At 44.8% G+C, this 25,660-nt stretch overlaps 1 protein-coding gene across 8 annotated transcripts in view; it reads right to left on the reverse strand.

Annotated features, from left to right (window-relative positions):
- Nucleotides 1-25,660, reverse strand: part of LOC100471251 (sushi repeat-containing protein SRPX) — a 199,410-nt gene that overhangs the window by 52,910 nt on the left and 120,840 nt on the right. For 7 of the 8 annotated variants that reach the window (XM_034648737.1, XM_034648735.1, XM_034648734.1 and 4 more), the window contains 3 exons: nucleotides 10,411-10,470; nucleotides 4,249-4,440; nucleotides 2,601-2,777 (listed from right to left, as the gene is read on the reverse strand). In XM_034648737.1, coding sequence (XP_034504628.1) covers nucleotides 2,601-2,777; nucleotides 4,249-4,440; nucleotides 10,411-10,470 — 429 coding nt within the window. The remainder of the gene's footprint in view (nucleotides 1-2,600; nucleotides 2,778-4,248; nucleotides 4,441-10,410; nucleotides 10,471-25,660) is intronic. The other variant, XM_034648736.1, reaches the window with a different exon arrangement.

Here is a 25,660-nt window from a genome sequence, read left to right on the forward strand (position 1 = left end):
GCCATGCCTGTTGCTTTTTGAGAACAAGCGGCATTTTCTTTCCATGGCTGCTCAACGATCTGGACACCTTAACAGTGTGGTCCCGAGAGAACGCGCTGCCGGCGCTTGCTTAACAGAAAGATTTTCCAGCATCTCCTCCCCCCACACACCTCTGCCCTTCCCAACGTGAGGGAGGAGAGATGAGAAAATCTGGGTGGTGGTTCTGAGGAGCTAGCTCGCACATACCGAGTCACGGGGGGAGACACTGAAAGCAACATCTGTGACGGGCCCTCCTGTCCCAAACCTCTGGCCTGGGGTCCCGTTCTCCCAGGGGCGCACGCCCACCCTCAGCACCGTTCCACCTGTGCCGCTTGACCAGGACCGCGCGGCCTTCTTGTCACCGAGACTACGGTAGTCGGGGACAGAGGTCTAAAGCCTCGGAGAAAAGTTTGCTGAAGCCAATATTCCATTGGTACGCAGGTTTTCTATAATCTCCCCATTACCGCCCGCACTGAAAGTCTCAAAATTCTATTTCCCAGACTCCTCCTGCCAGCTGGGTGCCAGGGAGGTTTGCCCACAGGAGGCACCATCCTGGGAACGGAAGGCAGGAAGAAGGTGGAAGCCATCAGGCTTCTGGTGGGAGCTTCAGAGAGGGCTTCCTGGGCTCCCAAGACACCAGCGAACGTTTGCTCCTCCAGCCCTCGGTTGGCATGGTTTCTGCTGTAACTGATCTCGGTAATAGTGTTTTTCCTCTTTTGCGCCTCTCGTTCTTTTAGATTTTTTTAACCCATTCTCTGTAGTAAATTCTCCTCCATTTAAAGTACCTAACGTGGTGTCTGGTTTCCCAATTATCGACCAATACAAACTCCTACCTAAGTCGTAGAAAAAGAGAAGCTTCGAATAAATCTCAGTCAGTGATGGGAGTTTATTTGGACCTGGTGCTCTGGTCAAATGGATACTAAGTGTGGTGCAGGCCATGCCTCGGACAGAGAAGGGTTTCCATCATACCTCGGGCAAGGTCCCTTGGCTAGAGCTCGGTCCCCCCCTTAACTGCAGAGTGAGAACGGCTGCCCTGGAGGACTGTGGACCATCACAAAGACACCCCTGGGACTGAGGCCAGAGGAGTTGCTGTCATACGTCTGCCCCCAGAGGGTAACATCCAATTTCAGGCTCACTGCCGAAGTACATGCCTCAGACAATAAGCGGTCAGGAAGGAGTCTTTGGGGTAAAGTACATCAGCAGATTGAGCTGACCAGTTCTCTGGAGGATGGGAACATACCAACAGAGTAGGAGCCAGGCTCCTATGGCCAGTTGCCTTAGCTTAGTCAGTGCCAGAGCTGTCTCTGGATTCAGGGACTTGGGGCCTGAGAGCCTGGAGACACAGGCTTGGTTCTATGCAACTTGAGTAAGTCAGGTAACCTCTCAGTCCTCATCTGTAGACCAGGGGAAGGGACTAGAATGTTCTGGAAGGGTGGGTCCTGGCAGCTCTAAGAGTTTATGAGTAAACGATCCTCTGGGATGGTGGTTCTCAACCACTTGGAGGAAGCTTTGGAAAAATACCAGGGCCCCAGTGATTCAGATTTAAATAGAAGCCAGAGTTGAAAACCACTGTCCTAGAGCAGTCTGTCTCAGTGTTGAAAGGGCACAGGAATCCCCTGGGGAGCTTATTAAAATGAGGATTTTGATCTGCCAGGTTTGGGATGGTTCGTAACATGCTACATTTCTAATAAGCTTCCTGCTGGTGCTAATGCTGCTGGTCCAAGGGCACGATTTTGAGAATGAAGGTATTAAAGTTTTTCCCAAATTTGATATTCTAAGGCAGGTTCTCAAACTTCAGAGCATCAAAATCCCCTGGAGGACCTGAGAAAATGCCAATTGCTAGACCCCACCCCAGACCTGCTGAATCTGCATTTTCACCAACGTTTCCAGGTGATTCCATGCTCCCTGAAGTTTGAGAAGTACTATCTTCCATCAGTGGCTCTCTTTAAGCACTTTCAGAATGCCCCAGGGTTGGGGGTTGCTCCTCACAGCACAAAGGCCTAGGCCCCACCCCAGAGCCTCTGATTCAGCAGATCTGGAGTGAGGCCGAGAATTTGTATTTCTAAATTCCCAAGTGCTGCTGCGGCTCCCAGGTCCACACCTCAAGAACCTTGCTCAACAAACCCCGAGTAAGGTAACATTTCCAAATCCCGGCTTAGCACGCGGAGCGCTTGCCGACCACCACAATCCGCAACAGATGAACTCCATCTGTCAGCTGAAAGGCACATAGATGTTCTCTGCGGGGCGGTCCCGCAAATGTCAGTGACTGTGCTCAGTGCCACAGGGCAGAGCCCTGGACCGAGGCAGCACCTCTGGCAGCCTTCGGGGCCCTCAGTAGCAAACCGAGAAAGAGACAGAAGCGCGATGAAAGCCATCGGCTGCGAAGTGAGCTCCAGGATACAGACCGACGCTCGGTCCGGGCTACAAGCCAGAGAAGTGGGGATGAAGAGCGCTTCTGAAAGCAAACCTGGGGACTCAGGCTTTACACCCAGGGTGTTGATGCTTCCTTTAAAATGCACTGTAGACACACACACCAGGCTCCTCCCAAAGTACAGGCCCCCCGAAGACTGGTATTTTCTTACCAACACAGGAGGCTGGGCGGCCACTCCAGGCCTTGTTGTCCATACACGTGACCGTCTGCTCCCCTTTCAACGTGTACCCCGGCGAGCAGTAGTACTCACACCGGGAGTTGAAGTAGGCGCCGTCTACGCACTTAAACCCTCCATTCGCCGGCATGGCCAGGGTGGGGCATCGCTTTTCTGAAAAAGAGAAAACTGGATGCTCAGCACTTCTTCGTTTTTGTCCGTAGACTTTCAGAGTCCAGAGATGCTGAAAACACAGAGTGCCAAGTCAATCGAAAGACACTGGACAGAATCAGAGACACAAAGGAGTGGCCGCATGCCACGCAGAAGGGGGGCCCACTGTTTCCTGTGAGACCGGCTTGGCTGGGCATCCCAGCTGAGCAGCCCTTTTAGGTTGGGTTCCTCAGAAGCAGACCCTGAGACGTGGACTTGTGTACAAGTGCTATAGTTAGAAAGGGCTCCCAAGGGACACCAGTGAGGGGTGGAGCAGGGAGGCCAGGGGTGGGAAGGAAGCCGGGCCAGGTGGGATCTCAGGCAAGGTCGGCTTCAGTCTGCCTCTGCAGGGGAGCTCTGGAGCAGAAGGACACCAGAGTTTGGCCTGCCTCCAGGCAAGGAAGCCGGGCTTCCCTAATCCTTTACCAGTCAGCCCTGGGCAGCTGCAGGCCCACTGGGGATGCTCTCCGTGTCAGCACAAAGAGAACAGTCCTCTGGAGGAGCAGAGCCTCCTCTCCCTCCGAAGAAGCAGCTGGGGGCAAGTCAGAAGCTGGGGGATGGACAGCTGAAAGTGGGAAAAGGGCAACCAGGAATAGCCGGGTGAAGCACCAAAAGGGTCCACTATATATCCAGTCACCGTGGTGCATTGTCGGCACGGGCTGGGTCACATGGCCGCAGCCCAGAGCCTTAGTTTCCCCAACAATAAAGGTAAAGCATCAGCACCCCTATTGATAGCCGTGTTGCAAAAACTGGACACAGAGCAGATGCCTGGCATACCATAGGTGCTCAATCAATGGTGGCCGTTTGGAATAACGATGGCATCTCACAGGCGCTACCACCATGCCGTGCCTCTTGCCTGGCCCAAATGAGAGGAGACTCCTCCTCAAGCTAAAAGTCAGCCCTTGAAATGCGCTTCCAGTCTTCTTTCTCTCCCGAGGCACACTTCCTTCCCCCGGGATACCATTCTGCGGGGACTCGTGCTGCCTCCCGAAGCTCCAGCCCTCCGGAGAACACTTTGGGACTGTCTCTAGGGACAGGAGCCGGTGACTGCTCACCGTCCTGGTTACTTCTGGCACAATGTGCACCTCTGCTGCTGCTCTGAGACCCTTGACGGCAGAGCCTGTGCGTGCCTTGTTTCTAGCTGTCCAGCACCTTGTCAGGGGCTAGCACGTACTGAACAAACACAACCCTTCGCTGCACAGACCTCCGTGCTCGCCCCTTTGCCCAAACATTCCATCACACCATCCTGCCTGACAGGTGGCATCATACTTCCAAACACGTCTTACAAACCCACGGGCATCTGCTCACCAGGGGGAGTTTTTCTCGTCGGGGACCACGTAACGTTCAGTTAAAATAAAAACAACAAGCCCTAATCTCAGAGCATAAGAACTTTGGCTCCGATTGGCGCCGAGGACCCACCAGGGCTGGTACTCACGCTTGCAGATGACCTTGTCGGACCACCGCTTGTCTGACTGGCAGACGAGCTGGGAAGAGCCATGCAGCTCGTAGCCCTTCCGGCAGCGAATGTCGCACCTGGTCCCCAGGGCTGTTTTGTAGTATCCTCCTTGAGGGGCCCTGCAGTACACATCCCCATACTTCACCTTGATGGGGGAGCACCACGGGGTGTCTGCAGGTAGCAGAAACAAAGGAGGGGAGAAATAGGAAAGGACATCTTTAGAAAACGTGTCTCCTCATTCTCCAAGTCCCTGGCTGGCTGCGCTCCAGATTTTGGAATCTTTTAAGGAGTCTTGAAGGTGGGGGCACCTGCGTGGCTCAGTCAGTGAAACGTCTGCCTTCGGCTCAGGTCATGATCCCAGGGTCCTGGGGTCGAGCCCCGCATTGGGCTCCCTGCTCAGTGGGGAGTCTGCTTCTCCCCCTGTCTCTCCCCCAACTCATGCTCACTCTTTCTCTCTCAAATAAATAAAATCTTTTTTTTAAAGGAGTCTTTAAGGTGTCTCTGGGTGGGGAGATTATGATCACAGGACTAGGTATCAGACACATCTGACTATGGATCTGGGTTCCTCCATTACTAACTGTGTGATCTTGGATAAGTTACTTAACCTCTCTGAGTCAATACCTATATCTCTGTCACAGGGGCTCTTATAAGGACAAAAACCCCGCTAATGCATCAAGCTCCTAACACAGTGCCCAGCACACAGCACGTATTCAATAAATGCTCGTTCCTTTCAGTATTTCCCTGAAGGAGGCAACAGGATTCTTTAGAGGGCGACTGATATCACTGTGAACCCTAACCCCAACCATCCGTACGTAGTAGCAGGGGAGTCAATAACTGGTTAGAGTTTTTCCAAATCTGCACCCATATTCTCTGTAAAAACTCATAATACTATTTTAGTTCATGTGAATGAAGCTGCCATGTCCAGGGTTTTGTCACAGGATATAATTTTGGCTTAAAAATCACAGAACAGTTGTTCCCCATAGGGAAGCAACCCCCCTTTTCAGATGTCCCCAGTTACGCCCCATTTAGGTAAGAGAGTGGCACATGTGGCAAAGTTCCCAAATGGCAAAATTCCGGGGTGTTTTGATGCTGGTCTAGTAGTTGCCCAGAGCACAGCTAAGATCACACTGATAAATGAGAACCTCTCCCCCGTGCCTTTGGAAGATGCTCGCTGGAAGCGATAACATTGTTAGGGCAAGGCTAGCTTCCCGGTGGGCAAGTTCCCGCAGTGGCCACCGCACAATCGATGGGGATCAGTGCTGAGCTCCCCCAAGCCTGCCGGGGGCTCTTGATGCCACGAACAGGAGCCCCTCCCTCCGGCTGCCTGGCTCCTCACGCCACTGGGGCACCTGGGCCGTCCGTGAGCGGGGTGCGTGCGCCATCATGTGGCCAATGAGGAGGACACCTTGTCTGACTGTCCAAGGAATTTTCTGAGAGTGTGTTTCTACTGCTTCTCAGCCATGAAGACCAGGTCATGTCCAGGGCTTGTGCACAGAGTGCTTTTTTATTTTCGTGCTTTCCCAACTCCTTTGGCTAATATTTTCATCCTATAATGTTTTTGCATACTGCTGCCACGTGGGTCCTACAGTCAGGACTCAAGCACTTATTCCCTGGACGTTCAGGGTATAAGGCAACGAAACAAAGTTTCGTTCCTCTGGACTTTACACACACTGTGCTAACCATTTTAAATGAGAACAACATGGACCCTGAAGTAAAGTATATAACAGCGTACATGTCTCCATTATTTTCTTCTAAGTATAAAAGAATTCTTGAACCAATTTTAAATACCCTGGTTCTTTCTTTGGTGATGGCTCCAGGTAAGCCATTGAAGCCAGGGGATTTCAAGATCACAGGTAAATGAGAAGCCCTTAGGGTGTGTTTGCTTAGCATGCCAAGCTGTGGATATTTCTTCTATCATCAAAAGATCTTAAGATAAATTCTGGAAAAATCCACAGATGCCTACTACTCGAACAAAACTGAGATTTGGAACATACCTACTAGAACTGATGTATATTTCTCTCTCCCTCCCTCTCTCTCTCTCTCTCTCTCTGCCTTTCTTTTCAACTGTAATAGGAAAGATCACCTACAAGAAAACTCCAATATACACCTTTTGTTTTGGGTCTCAGAGAAGCACTTTTTAGAGTTCATCAGAGGACTTCCATGGTATTAAAAAAAAATCTTAAAAATCACCTGCCATTTTACCTCTTTATCTTTATCATCTTCCCCACCCCTCCTCCTTCACTTCCCCACTGCCTCATTTCCTCTTACTTTCCCTGAGTGTCTTGTTCTCCTTCTGGACCACAAGGCTTCTGTGCTCCCCATCTCCAGCCTCCTCCTGTTGCCGACTGGGTTCCCCTTACTGCCTCTCTCTCCAGAGAGAGAAGTGAAGCCCCCACTGGGGGTGGGGAAGGGTGGCGAGGGCGGAGTGAGTATGGGGGACACAGAGAGAGGAGGAAAACGTACTGCTAGTGGAGTATGGCTCATGCAACACTGGGCCGAGGCATAAGCCCCGGAGGAGGGGGGCATCTGTTCCAACTCTATCATCTCCTAGCAACCCTGGACAATTCACTAAATCTTTCAGGGAATCAGATTCCTCATCTAGGAGCGACAGGAGTGGATGAAGTCCTTCTCAAAGTCCCACCTAGCTTTAAAGTTGTAGGATTCAAACTCCACCTATTCCTTTCTGACCCCCTACCCATGCCTGCCTCCTTCCTCCCTTTGCTGACTGATAACTGAGTAGTCTCTCTAACCCTTCCAGCCAAATGCAAATCCTTTGTGCATTCTGCGTCCTGATCATAGCTCCACTGATGTAAAACTGGAAAGACTGTCCAATTCTCAACCTGTTCTTCACTCACATGTCGAAAAGGCTCACATCCTCTAGTTTCTGGAATTTTTTTCAGGAGGGATGCAATTTTCGAGGAAGCTAATAGGAAGCAGCATGCCTTCACTTTAGCATGTGTTATGGTTGGCTTTTCCACAAACGTACCCAGGACAAATATTTAAGGATGGCAGGTCCCGTAGAGAATGACCTGGGTATACATATATCACAAATTCATCTATTTCAATATATTTTCAATGCAATTAGACTCTGTCCCATATTCTGAGTCCTCAGATCCTCCCGGAAGTGCTGACTGCACATCCAAAAGCCATGCCATTGTCAACATGGGGGAAATGATCCTGTTTTCCTTTTCTCGCAAAAGGAATTCCTTTTGGATTATTTTCCAAGAGAAATCTATGGAAGATATTTTGACAGTTTAACAGCCCTTCAGTAGCAATAATTAAAATGCCAATGAGTGACTTGAACTGGAAGTTCACCAAAGCACTGTGAGTTGAAGTGAATGAGTAAAACGTTTGACACAGAGGTTTAGCGGAATAAAGCTCTTATGCTGCTTCAATTAAGACAGGGTTTACTTCGGGAGAAATCTAAATCGATTATTCAGGAAAGCTTTTTCAGCCCCCTAGGCCAAAGTGGTAAGCATCCCAGTTAACTGGAACTCCTGGGATAGACAGTGTTTTATAACAGACTAGTGAGGAGCCTCTCACAAACTGGATGTTGAGTTAAAACATCTGGATTTTAGGGGGCACCTGGGTGGCTCAGTCATTAAGCGTCTGCCTTCGTCTCAGGTCATGATCCCAGCGTTCTGGGATCAAGCCCCGCATCATGCTCCCTGCTCAGCAGGAAGCCTGCTTCTCCCTCTCCCACTCCCCCTGCTTGTGTTCCCTCTCTCTCACTGCCTTTCTCTCTGTCAAATAAATAAATAAAATCCTTTAAAAAATCTGGATTTCAGGGGCGCCTGGGTGGCACAGCGGTTAAGCGTCTGCCTTCGGCTCAGGGCGTGGTCCCGGCGTTATGGGATCGAGCCCCGCATCAGGCTCCTCTGCTATGAGCCTGCTTCTTCCTCTCCCACTCCCCCTGCTTGTGTTCCCTCTCTCGCTGGCTGTCTCTATCTCTGTCAAACGAATAAAATCTTTAAAAAAAAATAAAAATAAAAATCTGGATTTCAGACCTAAATGCAATGTTGGCTAGCCATGGGACTTTGGGCAAGTCACCCACCCTCTCTAATCTGTGGTTCCTTCATCTGTGCATAAGGAATAACAATACATCTCCACATGCCTTCCCGTTTCCCTCCATTAGTGTGACCATAAGACGGCATTCCATGCAAGAGAATCAAAAAGCAATGCTTGCCACATTCTGGGGCCACAACAGACGTTGATGACATTTCACTTTCTTCTTTTCTTTAACTCAAGAACACTTATTGAGTATGTGCTCTGTGCCAGATACTGCGCAGGGGCCTGAAGATCTAGAGCTAACCACCCCCACACCGTTGACAATGGTTTGTGTCTAAAGTATTAAAATTAAAAAAAAAAAAAAACCGGGGTGCCGGGCTGGCTCAGTCAGAAGAGTGTGAGACTCTTGATCTTGGGATTGTGAGTTCAAGCCCCTGGGTGGGTGTAGAGATTACTAAGAATCAACAACAACAACAACAAAAGCCAAAAAAAAAACAAACCCCAAAACCCAGCAACTTAAAAAAACTGACAATAAAAACAATTTCCTAAGACAGATTTATTCTTAAAGCTCCAGGACAGGCACATATTTTAGCCATCTGGTCTACCTCCCACACTTGCAAGGCTGTGAGGAGAGGACAAACACTAGGAACAATGATCCGAGGGCACTAGACAACTTCTACTGTACAGGTGAAGGGCCATATGTGTACACATGTGTTTTAGGAAGATTTTTCAACAAGGAACTCAAAGAAAAAAATTAAACCCTCAATTAGGGCACCTGGGTGGTTCAGTTGGTTAAGCATCTGCCTTTGGCTCAGGTCATGATCCCGGGGTCCCTGGATGGAGTCCCGCATCAGGCTCCTTGCTCAGTGGGAAGTCTGCTTCTCCCTCTCCCTCTGTCCCTCCTCCCTGCTTGTGCGCACTCTCTCTCTCTCTCTCTCTCATGCCCATGCTCTCTCTCAAATAAATAAATAAAAGCCTTTTTAAAAAACCCTCAATTAATTAAGAAGTGTGAGGAATCAGAATACCTCTTTACCCCAAACATCTAACTAACAAACTTGTCCTTTGCTTAATTGGCTAATTCCTCTGGCTATTAATATAGAAATTGTGTATAGGAATGAGTATCTGCATTCACAAATCACAAGAAAATGTGGAAAATGGTGGGAAATACCATAGGCACCAGTCATTATATTAGATTGTTCACTTCTGTGGAAAACAACTGAAGGACTCTCTGTGACCAAAGGCTGACCAGTACTACCCTGATTCTCCCACAGCTTAGATATATCGCAACAGAGCCGGGCAGTGTCCTCTTGCTAGGTTGTGGGCAAATATCCGGGCAAGGTGCCCCAGCAGAACTTTATTAACCAATTTTTCTTCAAATTATTCCTCCACTGCAAAAGGAACCAGAGTTCAGAGAGAAATCATCTCAATTTACCTTCCCTTTTCGCAGGGCTCCCTAAGCTTCAGATAAAGGACCCACCAGTAGAAATATTTGTGGACATACTTACCTGAGCCTGCATAGAAGTTTCTTGATTAGGCTTTTTATACCTGGTGGGGGGGTGGATGGCCGGAAATGTGTAGAGATGGAGTTCTTTATCATGAGATTAAGGTTTCACTGGGTAACACATTTACTTAATCATTTCGGGAGCCAAGCTGGACTCAGAAAGGGACAATGAAATGAGCTTGTGAAAATCAAGTTTTACCATTCCCCATTCATCTCAGTACATTAGCAGCACGGGGTCCAGATTTGACCTTGGGTGGTTTACTCTGAACCATTTCAGCTGTAATGTACGAATCAGGCAGAATTCATGGCTTGATTTTCACTTTCATCAGCTAGAGCTTGGCTTTGCAGAAGTAAGGGCAGTAAAGAAACTTACGAAAATAAAATGACCACTGGTGTGCTGAAGGACAGCACTTCAGAAAATTCCAAATGCTTTTTCTTTCTTTTATTTCTCTTCATTTTTTTTAAATGGGAGCATAAGCTTATTCATTTTTCAATATTTTTTTCTGGACAGGTAATTTGCACTTTAATGTGTTGGTTGTCTGGTCACTTTATTATAGTCTGCTCTGCAGGGCAAAAAGGAAAGGTCTCCTGGCATCAGCAGGTCCTCATTAGCACCCAAGCAAAGCATTCACCTTTATATCTAGCGTGTGAATACCCGACTTCATCGTCTTCTAGCGGTGAGTCTCCAGATCCTACAATAAAAAAGAACAGAAACTGCAGCAAGAAAAGCCACCTGGTATGGATGAATATTTCGAAGCATGGCTTTGGCACAGTTCATGCAAGAGGGGCGATTAGAACGCAGAGCCAAGAGTGAAAGCTTCTGTGGCCATTCATGAAGGGACAGGGGACCTCTCAGAGTGAACCTGGCTGGGCTGAGAATGCCAGAGCCAATCAAAATGAGCCTCCAACTGGTTTTGGAGTCACCACGTGCCAACTGAAATTCTGGACTCGGGATAGAAAGTCAACTTCACTCTGAGAAGATGCCAATGTATATGATTCTCATGCCAGGGGAGACGCAGTAAAATGTGTGTAACTCAGACATGGCCTACAGTTCCTCTAGGAGTCAAAGAAAACTCAGTCGAACTGAGTGTTTGTGATATCTGAAAATCGGTCCACCTTGTGAAATGAATTTGGGTGGAGGATAAGGAGGCAAATCAAATGTCTTATCTTAATGACAAAAGACCTACAAAGCTACTTGGGTATATTTGTAGGAAATGAGGGCCGAAATCAACAATCTGGATGTTTATTTAGAGCCTCTCACCAAGGCATCGTTAAAGTAAAGTTTCTTGATGAGTCTTGCTACCCTCGAAAACCACAGCCTCAGAGAGAAAGTCTGTATTTAATTTTAAAATTTAAACTCATTTGCAAGTTGGAACTCAATCATTTTTAGAATATTAAGTATTGGATTCCAGTAAGTGGTAGATTCTTCATCTTTAAAGTAGTACCAGGGCCCAAACTTCAAAACTGGAGCCTTGAATTTACATATCATATCTTTCCCTCTAGACTTCCTGGTCTGATCACCGACCATGAAGCTGGCACCATCTTGTTCACACGTTTACGTACAGGGACCTGTAAGCATAACAGACAAGGACAAGGACACTCTCTATTATGAGATTTTTCAAATCCCCATACAGGATAAGCGAAGGAGTAATGGTCCCTGCTCCACATGTATTCTAAGATGAGAGAGAGAATGGAAATACAAAGTTGAAAGCAGATGAAGGCTGGACCATGTCCATTTGAAAAAGGCCCCGACTCCCCAACTAGAGAAGCCCAGCTCTGTGTTCTCCTTTGCTCCAGGGTTCTTCACTTGCTCTCTGGCCACCTGGACAGGTACAAAGTTACACAAACTCTTCCTTTCTCAATATCAAAAAATGAGCATGAAAACCAGTATTACCCTTTGGGAAAGTGATCTAGCAACACAAATCAAAAGCCTATGTTCAAACCTCTTTATACAGTCATTCCACTTCTGGGAATCTATCCCAAGAAAAGAATATTAAATATTGGAAAAAAATTTTACACACAAAAACTTCTTTGCAAAGTCACTTATAATAGCAGAAGACTATAAACAGACCAAAGAGTTAATTTTATGGTTAAATAAACCATAGCATATTCATTGGATTCATTGGGTTGTAATGTAATGTAGCCATTAAAAATAATGTTTATAAAAAGATATGATAGTGTGAGAAAAGCTTATGTTATAACATTAAGTGAACGATGTGTTATAGCAAAATTATACAAATGGTGTGATTTATAACAATGTAAAACAATCAAATTCAAAATAAACAATGCATTGAAGAGCCTATAATTGGATGCTTTTCTTCTTTCTCTTTTGAATTTTCTACTATAAACAAGTATTACTTTCAGAATGGAAAATAAACTTTATTATGCATGTAACTCAAAGCTTAGTTTCTAAAAAACATTCTGAATATATGAGAAGTGTTTCAGAATCTGCTGTCCCTCCCTCTCCCACCCTGCCCCCATTTCTCTCTACGTTCAGAGCTGAACTGGAATTCTCTTAAGAATTGTTGGATTCTTCAACTCCATACGGCCTATCTCCTATTAAGTGTCAAGAGATCTAGCTCATATTAAGAGCATTTCCCTCTTCCCCCAAGTCATCCTGGCCTCCATACAATCTACCTAGGCAGTAAGAGGCTCTGGACTTATTCCTGGTTCGAAGCAAAGAAGACAACTGTCACAGGTTGGGTTCTTTGGGAAGTGGCTTTTGGGGTGGAGTTCAGGGCACAGGAGGTTTATTGGGGACTGTCAACACCTGTGAAAGGGACAAGAAGGAAGCAGGTTTGGACAGAGGGGAAGTCGAGCTTTGATGTCAGCCCAATGACAGCCTCTTGGGTTAGGTGGAAATGGCTGAGGCTTTATATCCCTGCCTCGACCAGCCACTGGATAGGCCCACGTTGGAAGGACATGAACATCAGCCAAGCACTCCTGACAGCAGAGGCAATCTCCGAAAGGGCTGAAAGCCGATGACTGGCCGAGACCAGCATTGCCTCCAGCTGAGACGCTGGTCCTTCCCTGAAGGCAGATCTGGTCAGGGCATCCCCGTGATGACCACAACACTCACTCGTGGACAAATAACTCGAGAGTGTAATCACAAGGCGGGGGTAACCCTCCATAGAGAAGGTAAGGGACCTATGGGAGAGGCAGGTGCACAGCCCCATTCTGCTGGTACGTCATCATTCTAAGACACCTTCAGCACATATTATTTATTATAGGGAAAATGTAACATCTGACCCCAGGGGAATGAGCAAACAAGTTATCCTCTATCAACAAGCTATTATATACCCACTAATCAAGTTTGGAATAGGGAAATGGGTATGAAATACAGCTAAGCAGAAAAGCAGATACTGCAAACTATATACAGAATGAAGAATAAAACTACACACGCATATAGAATATTATATATATAATACTGACACACGTATGTCAAATTTGGAATACAATAAGGTAGGATTCCTAATCAGTGGGAGGAATGGTCAATAAATATGCTAGGATCAAATGGATATGCATACCAAGAAAAAAAGTAAGAGTCCTATCTCGCACCAGACCAAAAAATCATTTCCAGAGAGTTTATAGGCCTACATTTGAAAGCCAAAAATTTGGGGAAAAATGCAGAATGGATCTGCATGGTCATGAGGTAGGGAAAGACTATTCAATTAAATGTACAAACCATAACCTATAAAGGAAAATACTGCTACACTTCACCACAGTAAATGTAAAACTTCTGTGCAATGAGACACATAAACAAAGTTTAAAGACAAGTGCCAGGCTGGGAGAAAATCTTTGGCACGCAGAGAATACAGAACTACTATCCAGGATATATAAAGAAAATAGCCCCATGGGGAAAAAAAAGATAAATATGAACAAGTGCACAAACTTCACTGGCAAGGATGTCGTGATACGGGAACTCTCTGCCGGCAGAGTACAGCTGCTACAACGAGGCTGATGAGATCCTGTGCACTGCACTTGAATCTACCCTTCCCATCAGCCCTCCCACCGTGAGACGGATGCCTCAGGAACTCCCACATAACGCAAAAACAGCCATGTGCTAGAAAGCTCAGGGCAGCGCTGCCTGTAGTGAAAGACAATTGTATAAAACCATTACTAGAAACAAACGGGGGTGTGTTCAAATATGACAGAAAGCTGTCACAGTTCACACAAGTGAACTCCATCCTCATGAAACAAGGTGGCATCTCAAACACAACAATGGATTGGAATAAAAGCAAGTTACATAATAAATGTAGTAGTGTGTGACGTCAATTATGTAACATCTTAAAATGCAAAAAAAAATAATACTATAGGTTTTCCGTAGATATGCAGTAAACTTATAATGGATTGGAAAAATATACATCGACTTCAGATTAGTGGTTTCCTCTGGGCAGAGAGGAAGAGGAAGGAACTCAGAAATGCATACAGGGGGCCATCGACACCTTATGTCTTAGCAAAAAAAAAAAAAAAAAGGTTTTAAGTAAATGTGGAAAAATGTGAAAATGAGTTGAATCTAGAGGGTGAATACTTTTCTTATACTTGAAATACTTCATTATTTAAAAAAAGGGAAGAGAGGAAAGGTGGGAAAAAAGGAAGAAATGGGGAAGATGGCTGGAAGAACATACCAGAAACCTCCATGCTCGAGCAGAACTCATGGGTGAAAATGTCCCCCTTTTTTCTCTGCTTTTCAGGTTTTCTCCAGTGAGCCTATCATTACTTTAAAATTTCTAACATAAACGTACTGAACAGTTGTGAAAGACCAGACATGGCAGACTGGGGTATTTAGTATTTCTGGTTCATTCCACACTACTGCAAGTCTTCACATCCCAAAGCCTTGATACACATCTAAAAAGGACTGCCGCACAAGCAAGTGCAGGACCAGCTGCCTGCCGGAAGCTGGGCTTCTATACTCTGGGATGTGAGTTTCCTCCCCTCCCCCTTCACCTGCACAAGCGTAACTCCCAGGTGAACTCCAACCCTGCTCCTTGCCTCCAGGGGTCTCGGGGTAAACTCCGTGTGTTGTTAAACCTTTAGCTCAAGTCAAAACCACAAGCTCAACTCAAGTGTCCTTTGAAAAGTCGTAGATGTTTGCCCAGAGAGAAGAAACCTCCAGGTTACGCCTGGGGAGAGTGTTTATAATGAGCCAGGAGACACACGCATTCTCACTACTGCTTTTACTTAAGTCAGAGACTGTAAGGCAGACATTGCAGATTATCTCAATTCAGAATCCTGGCAGAGATTACCCTGCTGAGCAACTCGATCAACAGAAGTTCACGGACATCGAACCACCCAGCTCCACTTAGATCCCAACCCACTAGTATGGCTCTCCCTAGCACTGACAGGCCGACAGCAAATGGCCTTTTTGGGGTACAATAACAAGTATGCCAGGGAAGAGTGGGCTCCCCAAAAGCAAGACCAATCTGGGTGCACCAAAAGCTGCCGATAGGCTGATCGCGGGCCTGGCAGCCATTCTCCTCTTTTTTTCTTGCTAAAAGACCCCCAGGTTGTGTTTGGCATCAATGTGCCCTTCCCCAGGAGATGAATGGCGATGACTTTAAGTCACAAATTGCCCTCTGCCAATGACTGTTGCTGGGGTAGGCAGGAAATCTGGGATCGCCCAGTGACAAGTAAGAAATCCGATCTGGGGTGGGGTGGGGAAAGATTTTCCCGACAAAACAGACAACTGCCCAAGGAGAAAACTCTTTTGCCCTCTTTCCTCGCTTCCTGCTTTGGAAGCTATTGTGTAAGTTGAATGCCTGAAGCTATGGCAGCCCTTTTGCAACCATGAGGTAAGATGTGGGGACTTCTAAAGATTTTCAGCTGAGGACGGTACAGTGGAAGGATTAACAAGAATCTACGGTCTGTGGTGACCGTATTGGGCTACTAAATCAAGCTCAGACATCTTAACTCTGGAGGACCTTCAACAATAATGTCCTTTCAATGTAAGCTTCGGTGAATAGCATTGTTTATTACTTGTAACTGAATGTATCCAAACTGATACACAAATGAATGGGAAATTTATTGCCTATTACTGACAGGGGATAAAAGAAGGGAAAACAAAATAAATGGATATTAGCCACCCCTCTCTGAAAGTGTCCAGTTTATATTCAGCCTAAACTCACACATCAACTTCTATAAAAAAAAAAATGATCAGTCTACAAAATGAACATACAGAAGGATACAGTAAGATCAAAGACTAACTTACGTTCAGCAGATTTTACTTACTAAAGTTTAATAAGCAGTAAAAGAGACTCATACATATTGGGGATGTTCCACAGGGTTACAGTGAAAAGAAAGAAAGGAAGAAAAAGAGAGGGAGCTGGGGAGGACAGAGGAAGGTTCCCTAACACATTCTTCTCAATTTATGGGAGTCCATCCCTTTAGAATTCTGGTTAACTGAGGTTTTCTTATGACAACCATTAATCAGTCCTCATATGGTTCAGATTACCACCCTTTGGAAAGAATGCTTCAGTGCTTCTTCCACACAAACACAAATTCTACATTGGCTCAGAAATCAGAAACTCAGTGCCATGAAGGATTCTGTCCCTCAGCCATACCTGGAGCCAATTCCATTTATAATTCTGCTCTCCTTGCAGAAACTTCATCTAATTCAACAGATTTCCAAAGAAACAGCCACTTCTTTCCCTTCAAAGTTCAAGTAAGGGTCTTCCTGGTCAACTGAATCCCACCCTATCATTCTGAATGCCCCTGTAACATTGAGGCACCAAATCACTCTTAAGAAATACCTGTTACATGTATTAGAAGTATTAGAATTACATCAGGAACTTAGATTTTAGAAGGCTAGTAAAATGTTCCTTCCATCACCCTTAAGGTTTTCTCATGGTGGAGGGGGGGAAGCATTTGAGACTAATGAAAATGTAGCCAATTTGCTAAAACTATATATTTCTTTATTGATTGGGACACATGATCTGAATTGACAGATTTGCTGGTTCTATGTTATATAGAAGGGCTGGGTTTATTTTTTAGTTATTTTGAGGACAGCTCTGCATTCTCAGTGTTTTGTAGGAAATTTCCATTTTTCCCTTCTTCATCATTATTCTAAATATATTCTTATTATTATCAAAAGTCAGCATATTAAATAGCAAACTGCATCATCAGTTTTATACTGAAAGTCAATAGCAAAATAAAATTCCCTTTACAGTAGAGATTCTTAATCTGAGTCCCCTTCTCCTAGAGGCTCAACGGAAGGGTTTGGTGCGGGGAGTCCATGAACCCCCTGTAATCGGGCCTGCCTTTTGGTATATAAATACACTTTCCTGGGGAAAAAGGTGCTAACTTTCAGTAGATTTTTAATAAGGATCTGTGATCCAAAAAGTATTAAGAACCACAGTTTTATAGCATTCTTTTAAAAAATTGTATTATTATGTTCAATTAACCAACATTCTTTATTATAAAGCATGTTAGAATGTTTACTGAAGAAACATGCAGTGTCTCTGATATTTGACTCATTTTAGTACGGGAGAGGAGAGACAAACATACTTAAAATAGAGATAAATGCTTACCTTTATTAGATCTTATTGTTTTTCCCCTAGATTTTGATGTCGAAGGAAGCTTCCTGCAATGATGGAAATGTTATATCTGTGCTGTCCGACAGGGTAGCCCCTAGCCAGATGTGGTCATTAAGCACTTGAAATACATGGCCAGTACAACTGGGGAACATGGTGGCTTTATTTCATTTCATTTCAATTTTAATAGCCACATGTGGCTAGTAGCTAAAATATTAGATAGCATAGGTCTAGACTTAATTTAAAAAGAAAACTATGGAGTAAATTATGTCTCTAAGTAGCTCCGTGGTGAGAACCATGTCTAATATGCCTTGTATACCTAACATAGGATTCAGAATTCAACAAATGTTGGCAGAAAAGTGAGAAATTCCCTTAAGTTTCTAATGACATGTAAATCATGTGTCCTAATGTTATGTGTCTGTAATGGTTTATCCTACTCGGTACAGCTTCAATACCTGAACTTGAAATGTGACAATCCTGCAGAGATCCGAATGTTTAGAAATAGAGATTTTTTAAATTTTATTTTATTTCATTTTTTGAGGGTGGAGGGGCAGAGAGAATCTTAACGTGAGATTTCACCACCCTGAGATCATGAGCTGAGCCAAAACCAAGAGCTGGGTGCTTAACTGACTGAGCCACCCAGGCACCCCAGAAAAAGATATTTTGTACTACTGGAAGCCATAGGGATTTATTTGTGGGTGCTAGATGATTTAGTGCTAGCAAATGATTTGCCAAAGGGGCTACACTGCAGCCACAATAAAGTGTAAAGGACATCTGGATGTCTTATGAATGAAGATCAAACCCAGGGAATTGCCAGGAAAACATAGTCTAAAGATAAAGCCAAAGATATGACTGTCAAGTCCTTCGTTAAATCAAGGTGGTGACTCGGAGTCCCTTCAATCATACAATAGGCCCCTGAAAGAGATTAAGGATGTGTCTCATAGATCCTCTCAACCAAACAACAGAAAAGAGTTTGTATCAATAAAATTTGTGGATATGGCTTTTGTCTAGTGGAGTGAACTCCAAGAAGATTCACAGGAGATCCACAGTGTTCTTAATAAGTTATACATGCAGAAATATCCCTGGCATGACTGAGGGGACAGAAACATTACAGAATGGGGGGAAGTCTTTGGACTCCCAGAATTCTCCTGTCAGGAAGCAGGCTCACTTCTTAGCTGCCAACAGGTGTGACCTTTCGTGAAAAAAAAAAGCATGCTCAGAGGATGGAATTAAGAGACCAGAGGGTAGAAAACCATAAAGAATCCTTTCCGGGGATACCTGGGTGACTCAGTCAGTTGAGCGTCTGCCTTTGGCTCAGGTCATGATCCCGGGGTCCCAAGATCAAGCCCCACACCGGGCTCCCTGCTCAGCGGAGTCTGCTTCTCCCTCTCCCTCTGCCTGCTGCTCCCCCTGCTTATGCGCTCTCTGTTAAATAAATAAATAAATAAATAAATAGATAGATAGATAAATAAATAAAATCTTCAAAAAAAAGAATTCTTTCTAGACTGTGAGGCATGACCAAGTAACTATCAAAATTTGGGCAGCTAGATTTCAGAATTTCTACAGAACAGTGACTACTTTGTGCCCCCAATTTAACCTCATTTTTAAAAAAGATTTTATTTATTGATGGGGGGGTGGAGAGAGAGCACAAGCAGGGGGAGCGGCAGAGGGAGAGAGAGAAGCAGACTCCCTGCTAAGCAGGGAGCCTGACACGGGGCTCCACCCTGGGACCCTGGGATCATGACCTGAGCTGAAGGCAGACACTTCACCGACTGAGCCACCCAGGCGTCCCAACCTCATTTTTAAAAAGAATGTCTATAGCAGTTATGTTATGCCTATTCCTGCATTGTAGGTTGGGTACATGGGGAGCAGATCACTTATCTCTTTAGTTTTACAGGTCTCCAGATAGAGAAAAACTGTATTCAAGGAGTTACAGTTAAGGAAGAAGATCGGAGGGGGCTCCTACCCCTCTGGACCTGATGTAGATGATGAGATTCTGGAGCTTGGGCTGATGCTATAATGGGATGAGACTTTCGGGACCTGGGGAGGGGGTGAGTGTATTTAGCATGTGGGAAGTATGTGAATCATTGGGTGACAGAAGGTAGACCGTGACAGGCACCCTCCGAGACGGATGATTGGGGGAGGGAGTGCAGTCCTGCGGAATACACGTGTTTGAGCATCTTGTAGTGCTGGATTTTACCCGAGACCGTATCCTGGCTTGGCTCTTTTTTCGCACCGCTCCTTGACTTACCGGTTTTCCCTGAGAGCAGTCTGTCAACAAGCGCAGGCTCAGCTTCCAGGGAACCAAGTTAAGACGGCCATTGAATCTCCCTAAAACTCAAATACCCCAACTGGCCATGCCTCACAGGGTTGCTGGAAAGGCTAAATGGCATATGTATATGTTTTTAAAATACTATATTAAAATAAAATAATTACTACCAGCCTTGGTTTGTTTTAGAGGCTTCTCATTTGATGGTTCATAACCACATTTTCTATTTAATTCAGTGTGTATATATTTTAGGCTTCTACTGCCCTGAGCCACTGTGCATGTGAATGAGCCTCTGGTAAAAATATTGAAGTGTAACAAATTTTATCTGGCCTGATAGATTTTTCAAGAATTTTTTAATGCATTGTCAGGAATCTCAGTGCTACCAAAGTTTTCTGTGTGTTTTCAAATTCCTCCATCTAAACCATCATGCATGGGGTGTGTATGTGTGAGTGTGTGTATATACACACACTTTTTTTTCAATAACCACCAGGAAAAGCCACGTCCTCAATCTTCTCTAGTAAAATAAACTATTGTCAAATTTAGTCTATGGATTCAGATGATCAGATGATAAAATTTGCTTTAGGAAAAAGGGACTCTCAGGTTCAATATCTTACCATAGCTTATCCTTTGAGGCAGGAAAATCTCTGTGGTCCCCTATATGCCTTCATCATCTCAAAATCTTTACAAAGTGGGAACCTACGGAAAGTTATTTTATTGCTATGAAGTATTACTCCCAAGTCTCTCATTTTGTGGCTCTTGGTAGCACATATGAGTGTTCAAACATTTTGCAGGACCCTGAGGAAGGGGAGACAGAGGGGAGAGTGGTAACCCTTCTCTCCTCCATGGGTAAATTTACAAAGTTTTCTTAATAAGCACAGGAGTGAGTCCCACATGCCTGACTGGCCGGCAAGACCTGCTCTATTAGGTCTTGGCAAAGTTTTGAGACAGATGAGAGATGTCCAGGAACTGTGTGTGTATGTGTGTGTTTAAAGGAGTACAGCGGAGACGACACTTCAGCTTTACAAAAGCGTCAGCTTCCACTTCAAAATGCAGGCCCAGAAAAAGTATGCAGAGGGCCAGAAACTATAAATGAGCCACTGTTCCTTGGAAGCCTTGCTCCTCTAAATCAGTGGCAGGCTAACAGATGAAAGCCCAAAGCTAAGAACAGGGGTGGGACTGGGGGGCAAGTACACCAAGAAGAGGCCTGTTCCAAATAGAACATGTGGATCCAGAAAGATCGATCTAAACCTTTTGCTAATCATGAGGAACAGATGGAAGGACATGTTTATTACCAGTGTTTTTCTTGGGGGAGCACATTTACCGAAATGTTCAGATGGGACAAGTTTATAGTGCATCTCAGACATTCACTTCACCATACGCCCCCCCTCTTTTTCTTTCTCCATCACCATCCCAAGCCCCTCAGATGTATCAACAATCAACTAGAGTTGTGTGTTTCAAACTTTTAACCCAATTTAATGGGTCATATGGCACTTTTATAGGGAAATAGAATAGAATTGAAAGTGTCAGTGTTTACAAGTGTCCATGGATAGATAATGGCTAAAGAAGATGTACCTTATACACATTGTATGTATATACATTATATATTACATTATATATACATTATACATATATTATATATGTAATTATATATTACAGAGTAATATTCCACTCCGCCATAACGAAGGATGAGGTCTTGCCATTTGCAACAACATGGATGGACCTAGAGAGTATTACACTAAGTGAAATAAGTCAGATAGAGACAATACCATGTGATCTCATTTATATGTGCAATCTAAAAACTAAAACAAACAAACAAAAAGCAGAAACAGACCCATAAATACAGAGAATAACCTGATGGTTGCCAGAGGGAAGGGGGGATGGGCAAAATGGGTGAAGGGGAGTGGAAGGTACAGGCTTCCAGGCTTCCAGGCTTCCAGTTAATCAATATATCATAGGGATGACAGGTCCAGCATGGGGAATATAGTCAATGGTAGTGTAATAGCATCATATGGTGACAGATGGTAGTTACCTTTGTGGTAAGCATCACGTATAGACTCATCTAACCACTATGTCCTGGACTTGACACTAATATCACGTTGTATGTCAACTATACTTCAATTTTAAAAAAGAAAATGCCACACTTTGTTACATATATTAAAGATGAAGACTACTTCATGCAACTTTGTTTCAATTACATGGGTGTGTATGTGGTAGGATGTCCCCAGTTTGCAAGAGACAGTCCCATTTTGTGTCAGTTGTCCCAGAATTACCAACAGCACTCCTTTTCACACTCAAAAGTAGACAATAAATATAATATTCACCCTAATGATAGGCCACAGTAGAATATATGTCTTCTTATGGTCTCGGTCAAAAAAACTGGGAAAACAGTGATTCTGAATATTTTGAAAACCCATAGGTAATGGCCTTGTCTTGTTAATTCTTTGTTTCTTCCCTCAAAATGAAGGTATCTATCTACAAAAAGGCTTCCAGGAGTAGTGATGTAAGCCTTTGCTTTCCCCTGATTTGTTCAGAACACATATGTCTTAGCCCATGAAAAGTCAAGCAGGTCCTGAGTTTCTTCTGCCGTCCATGGCCATCCCGGCTGGCCTGATGCAAGTGGAAGAGCCCTGGGATGAAGCTCCAGCTGGGGAAGGCACTTTCCTTTCCTGAGCCTGTTTGCTCATCGATAAAAGGGAGCGACCATAGAGTGCACTACATGTTTTCCAAATTACATTCTCTCCCAACATCCCTACCTTCAGCCTGGAGTTGGGATCACTGTAGTCAAGCAAATCAACTTGCCCTCCTCCTCCCCTCCAACTAGTCATAAACAATTAGCATGATGCAGCACTAAACTTCACCAGCCTCTCTCATTGTCACTGCCTCTTTAAGTCCTCGGTGCCACCCCAGGAGGTAGTGATGACCCAGGGACTAGAACATAAAGCTGGGAAGGCAGCGGCTCTCTGCTGCCTTGCTCGTGACCATACTCTGCGCTCCAGGAATGAAGCAAATATCAATTATAAGAGAGAGGACTGAACTCTTCTGACCATAAATCTTGTGCAATTTTACAACCACTGGTCTCTGTCTTCATGCCTTCTTTGCACAGCCGACCTGAAGAGCCCTTCCCCTCCTTCTTAGTCCCTTGCCTGTTTTCAAAGCTACTTCAAAGCCTGGTTCCTCTAGTTTGCCTTTTCCAATCTTTACCTTATTTTTTTTTAAGATTTCATTTATTTATTTGAGAGAGAGAGAACATGAGAGAGAGAGACCATGAGCAGGGGGAGGGGGAGAGGCAGAGGGAGAAGCAGACTCCCACTGAGCAGGGAGCCCAGGATTACGACCTGAGCCGAAGGCAGATGCTTAAATGACAGAGCCACCAAGGCGCCCGTCTAATCTACTTTAAATCCTCTTCACATTGATATGCTCTCTTCACATTTTTCCATTAGGACTGATCTTACATTGCTTTGGATTTTCTGAAGTCATTTCGGATGTGTGTCCCCATGCCACCCATGTGGTTCTAGTCTGACTTCCCAGCTAAACATCAGACTCCTCAAGGACTATGGTGGGATTTCATTTCCTCTTCCTGCCCCAATGAAACTAACAAAGTACCCCTCCACCAACAGGCCCTCAATAGGGTTCTGTCCCTCGAGCCTTTACACACTACTGATCTGTTCGAGCTGTTCCACCAGTGTCAAAATGAGACACCCATCTCCCCCAGTGAAGGCTGTACTTACAGAAACAGATACTGTATTTAAGATTCAAGAAAGCTGCCCAAATAAAGTGGCAACTGGTACATCATTCTTGGCACTAAACCAGTGGTATAATTTACAAACTTCTGGCACATCATGGCAAAACTAAGAATAACAGGATTCAGGAAAGATACTCTGAAAATAAAATAAAATTGCAGCAGTGTGTACTGAGAACGGTAGGGAGCAAGCCTTTAAATGCATAGCTGATGATGTGGCCCTGGGTGGCGCGGTTGGTTGGGCATCCAACTCCTGGTTTCTGCTCAGGTCGTGATCTCAGGGTCCTGGGATCGAGCCCCAAAGCTCAGTGCGGAGTCTGCTTGAGACTCTCTCTCCCTCTCCCTCTGCCCCTCCCCTCCCTCCTCAAATAAAAAAATAAAATCTTTAAAAAAAAATAAATGCACAGCTAGTGATATTTTAATATAGATTAAATGGCAGATAGAGAGATAGAGACAGAGGGAGAGAGGAGACTGAGGAAAGACACTTCCAGGAAACAGCCCTCACGTGAACTTCGTGAGAATGTCTACAAGTGACAGGCTGTAGCCTGCTCAGCTAAAACGTGAGGCTTTGTCCTTCTGCAACATCCTCTGGTTCCCTGGCAGAGGACGGAGCGCAAGCACCCAAGGATGAAAACCTTGACTGAACTAGAAGCCTTCATGCATGATTTATTTAGCCAGCTCCACCCGTGACAGGAGGTAGAATGGTTTCTTTCGGGAGAGCTTCTCTCCTTGATTTTGCAAGCATCCATTTTCCATTCAGTGCCCTTGAACTGACAGTCACACACTGGCTGCTGTCAGTTATTATTACCTTCACTGGGAGATGCGAGCTCTGGGGAAGAAAAGAAGGTGGAGCTGAGCTGACAGCCATTCTGGTTTTCAAAATGATAATGTGCAGGCCTTGCACGATGCTTGTTGGGAGAGGCTAAGCCCGAGGACACAATGCCCGGTGTTACCCCCCCCCCGCCCCGTCTAGGTGTGAGCGGTATCTACTGCATTCTCCTAAGTGAAACGAGACCCCTCCTTTCGGAGAATTGCATCATTCTCCATGCCACCCATGTGGTTCTAGTGGAGATGGCTTTATCCTAGCCCCTGACCACAGGGGCAGTCAGATCCTCCAGAGGATGTAAAAAAAAGGAAGATAAGAGCCCTGTAGTTGCCAATGACCAAGGTTAAGTCTCAAAGAAAATGCCAATCCACGAGAATGAAATCACCAGAGACAAGCAGAGACAAAACAGAGAAAGAAGGAGATAAAGAGAGATCCCGTGGTATTTGAGTATTTGAGTCCTTAGCTCCAGTATTCTTGGGCCCACCAGCATACCCCTGCCCTTACATAAAACAATAAAATCTCCCTTTTGCCATGGCTAGTTCAAGATGGGTTTCTGTTACTTGCCATCAAGAGTCCTAACTTAAACAGGAGGCCATGTATTCACATCTGAATGAAATGAATGGCCACAATCTATGCTATGGCATGACATCTGGTTTGGAATAAGAACTCAGTCTCAGCATATCACCTCCAATTCCTAATTTCAAAACAATACCATACTCAGTTTTTAAACGCGTGTGTGTGTGTGGCGGGGGGGGGTGCCTCGGAGGCTCAGTTGGTTGAGCATTCAATTCTTGATCTCAGCTCAGGTCTTCATTTCAGGGTCATGAGTTCAAGCCCCATGTTGGGCTCTATGTCCCAAAACACAACACGTGTGTGCTGTTGAACAAATGTACTGGGACCAGCTTTATTGTTAATAAAATACATTAGATCAGGTTAGGTTAAAAATAAAAGTAAATACTTACAACACGCTGTACACAGAAAAGGTTTATGAAGTTTTTGTTTCAGTAATATATATATGCATATATTATATACATAATAGTTCATTGATTCTAAGAAGCACCTTTTTTACATTTAATTTCTGTGAACTCATGATGATGACCTTTTTAATCAATGGAAGGGCATAATTAAACTGGCATCACTTTTTTTAATGATACCTAAAATAATGGTGCCTCTGACAACCGAAAGTCTTAGATTAGATGACATACAGTGTGCATGTATGTGTGTGTTTTAGATTGTGATGTAAAATGTATTTTCTTCTGCAGGTAGCGAAGAATTTGAAAATAACTACATTACAGAACTTATCTAGGGATCCCAAGTTGATAATCGAACAGAGTAATCTTTGCTAAACATATCAACTAAGGAATTATCCACTCTCATACTCACATAATGCCTTAACACAACCAGTTATACAAAGGGTTCACATAATGGCTTCCTTCTCATTGTGGAAACCCCGTGATCTTCACAGGGAAACTTCCAGTAGCACAATAGGAGAGTGGGGGCAATATTTCAGATCAATGGA

The sequence above is a fragment of the Ailuropoda melanoleuca genome, chromosome X (assembly GCF_002007445.2).
Source record: "Ailuropoda melanoleuca isolate Jingjing chromosome X, ASM200744v2, whole genome shotgun sequence".
NCBI lineage: Eukaryota > Metazoa > Chordata > Mammalia > Carnivora > Ursidae > Ailuropoda > Ailuropoda melanoleuca.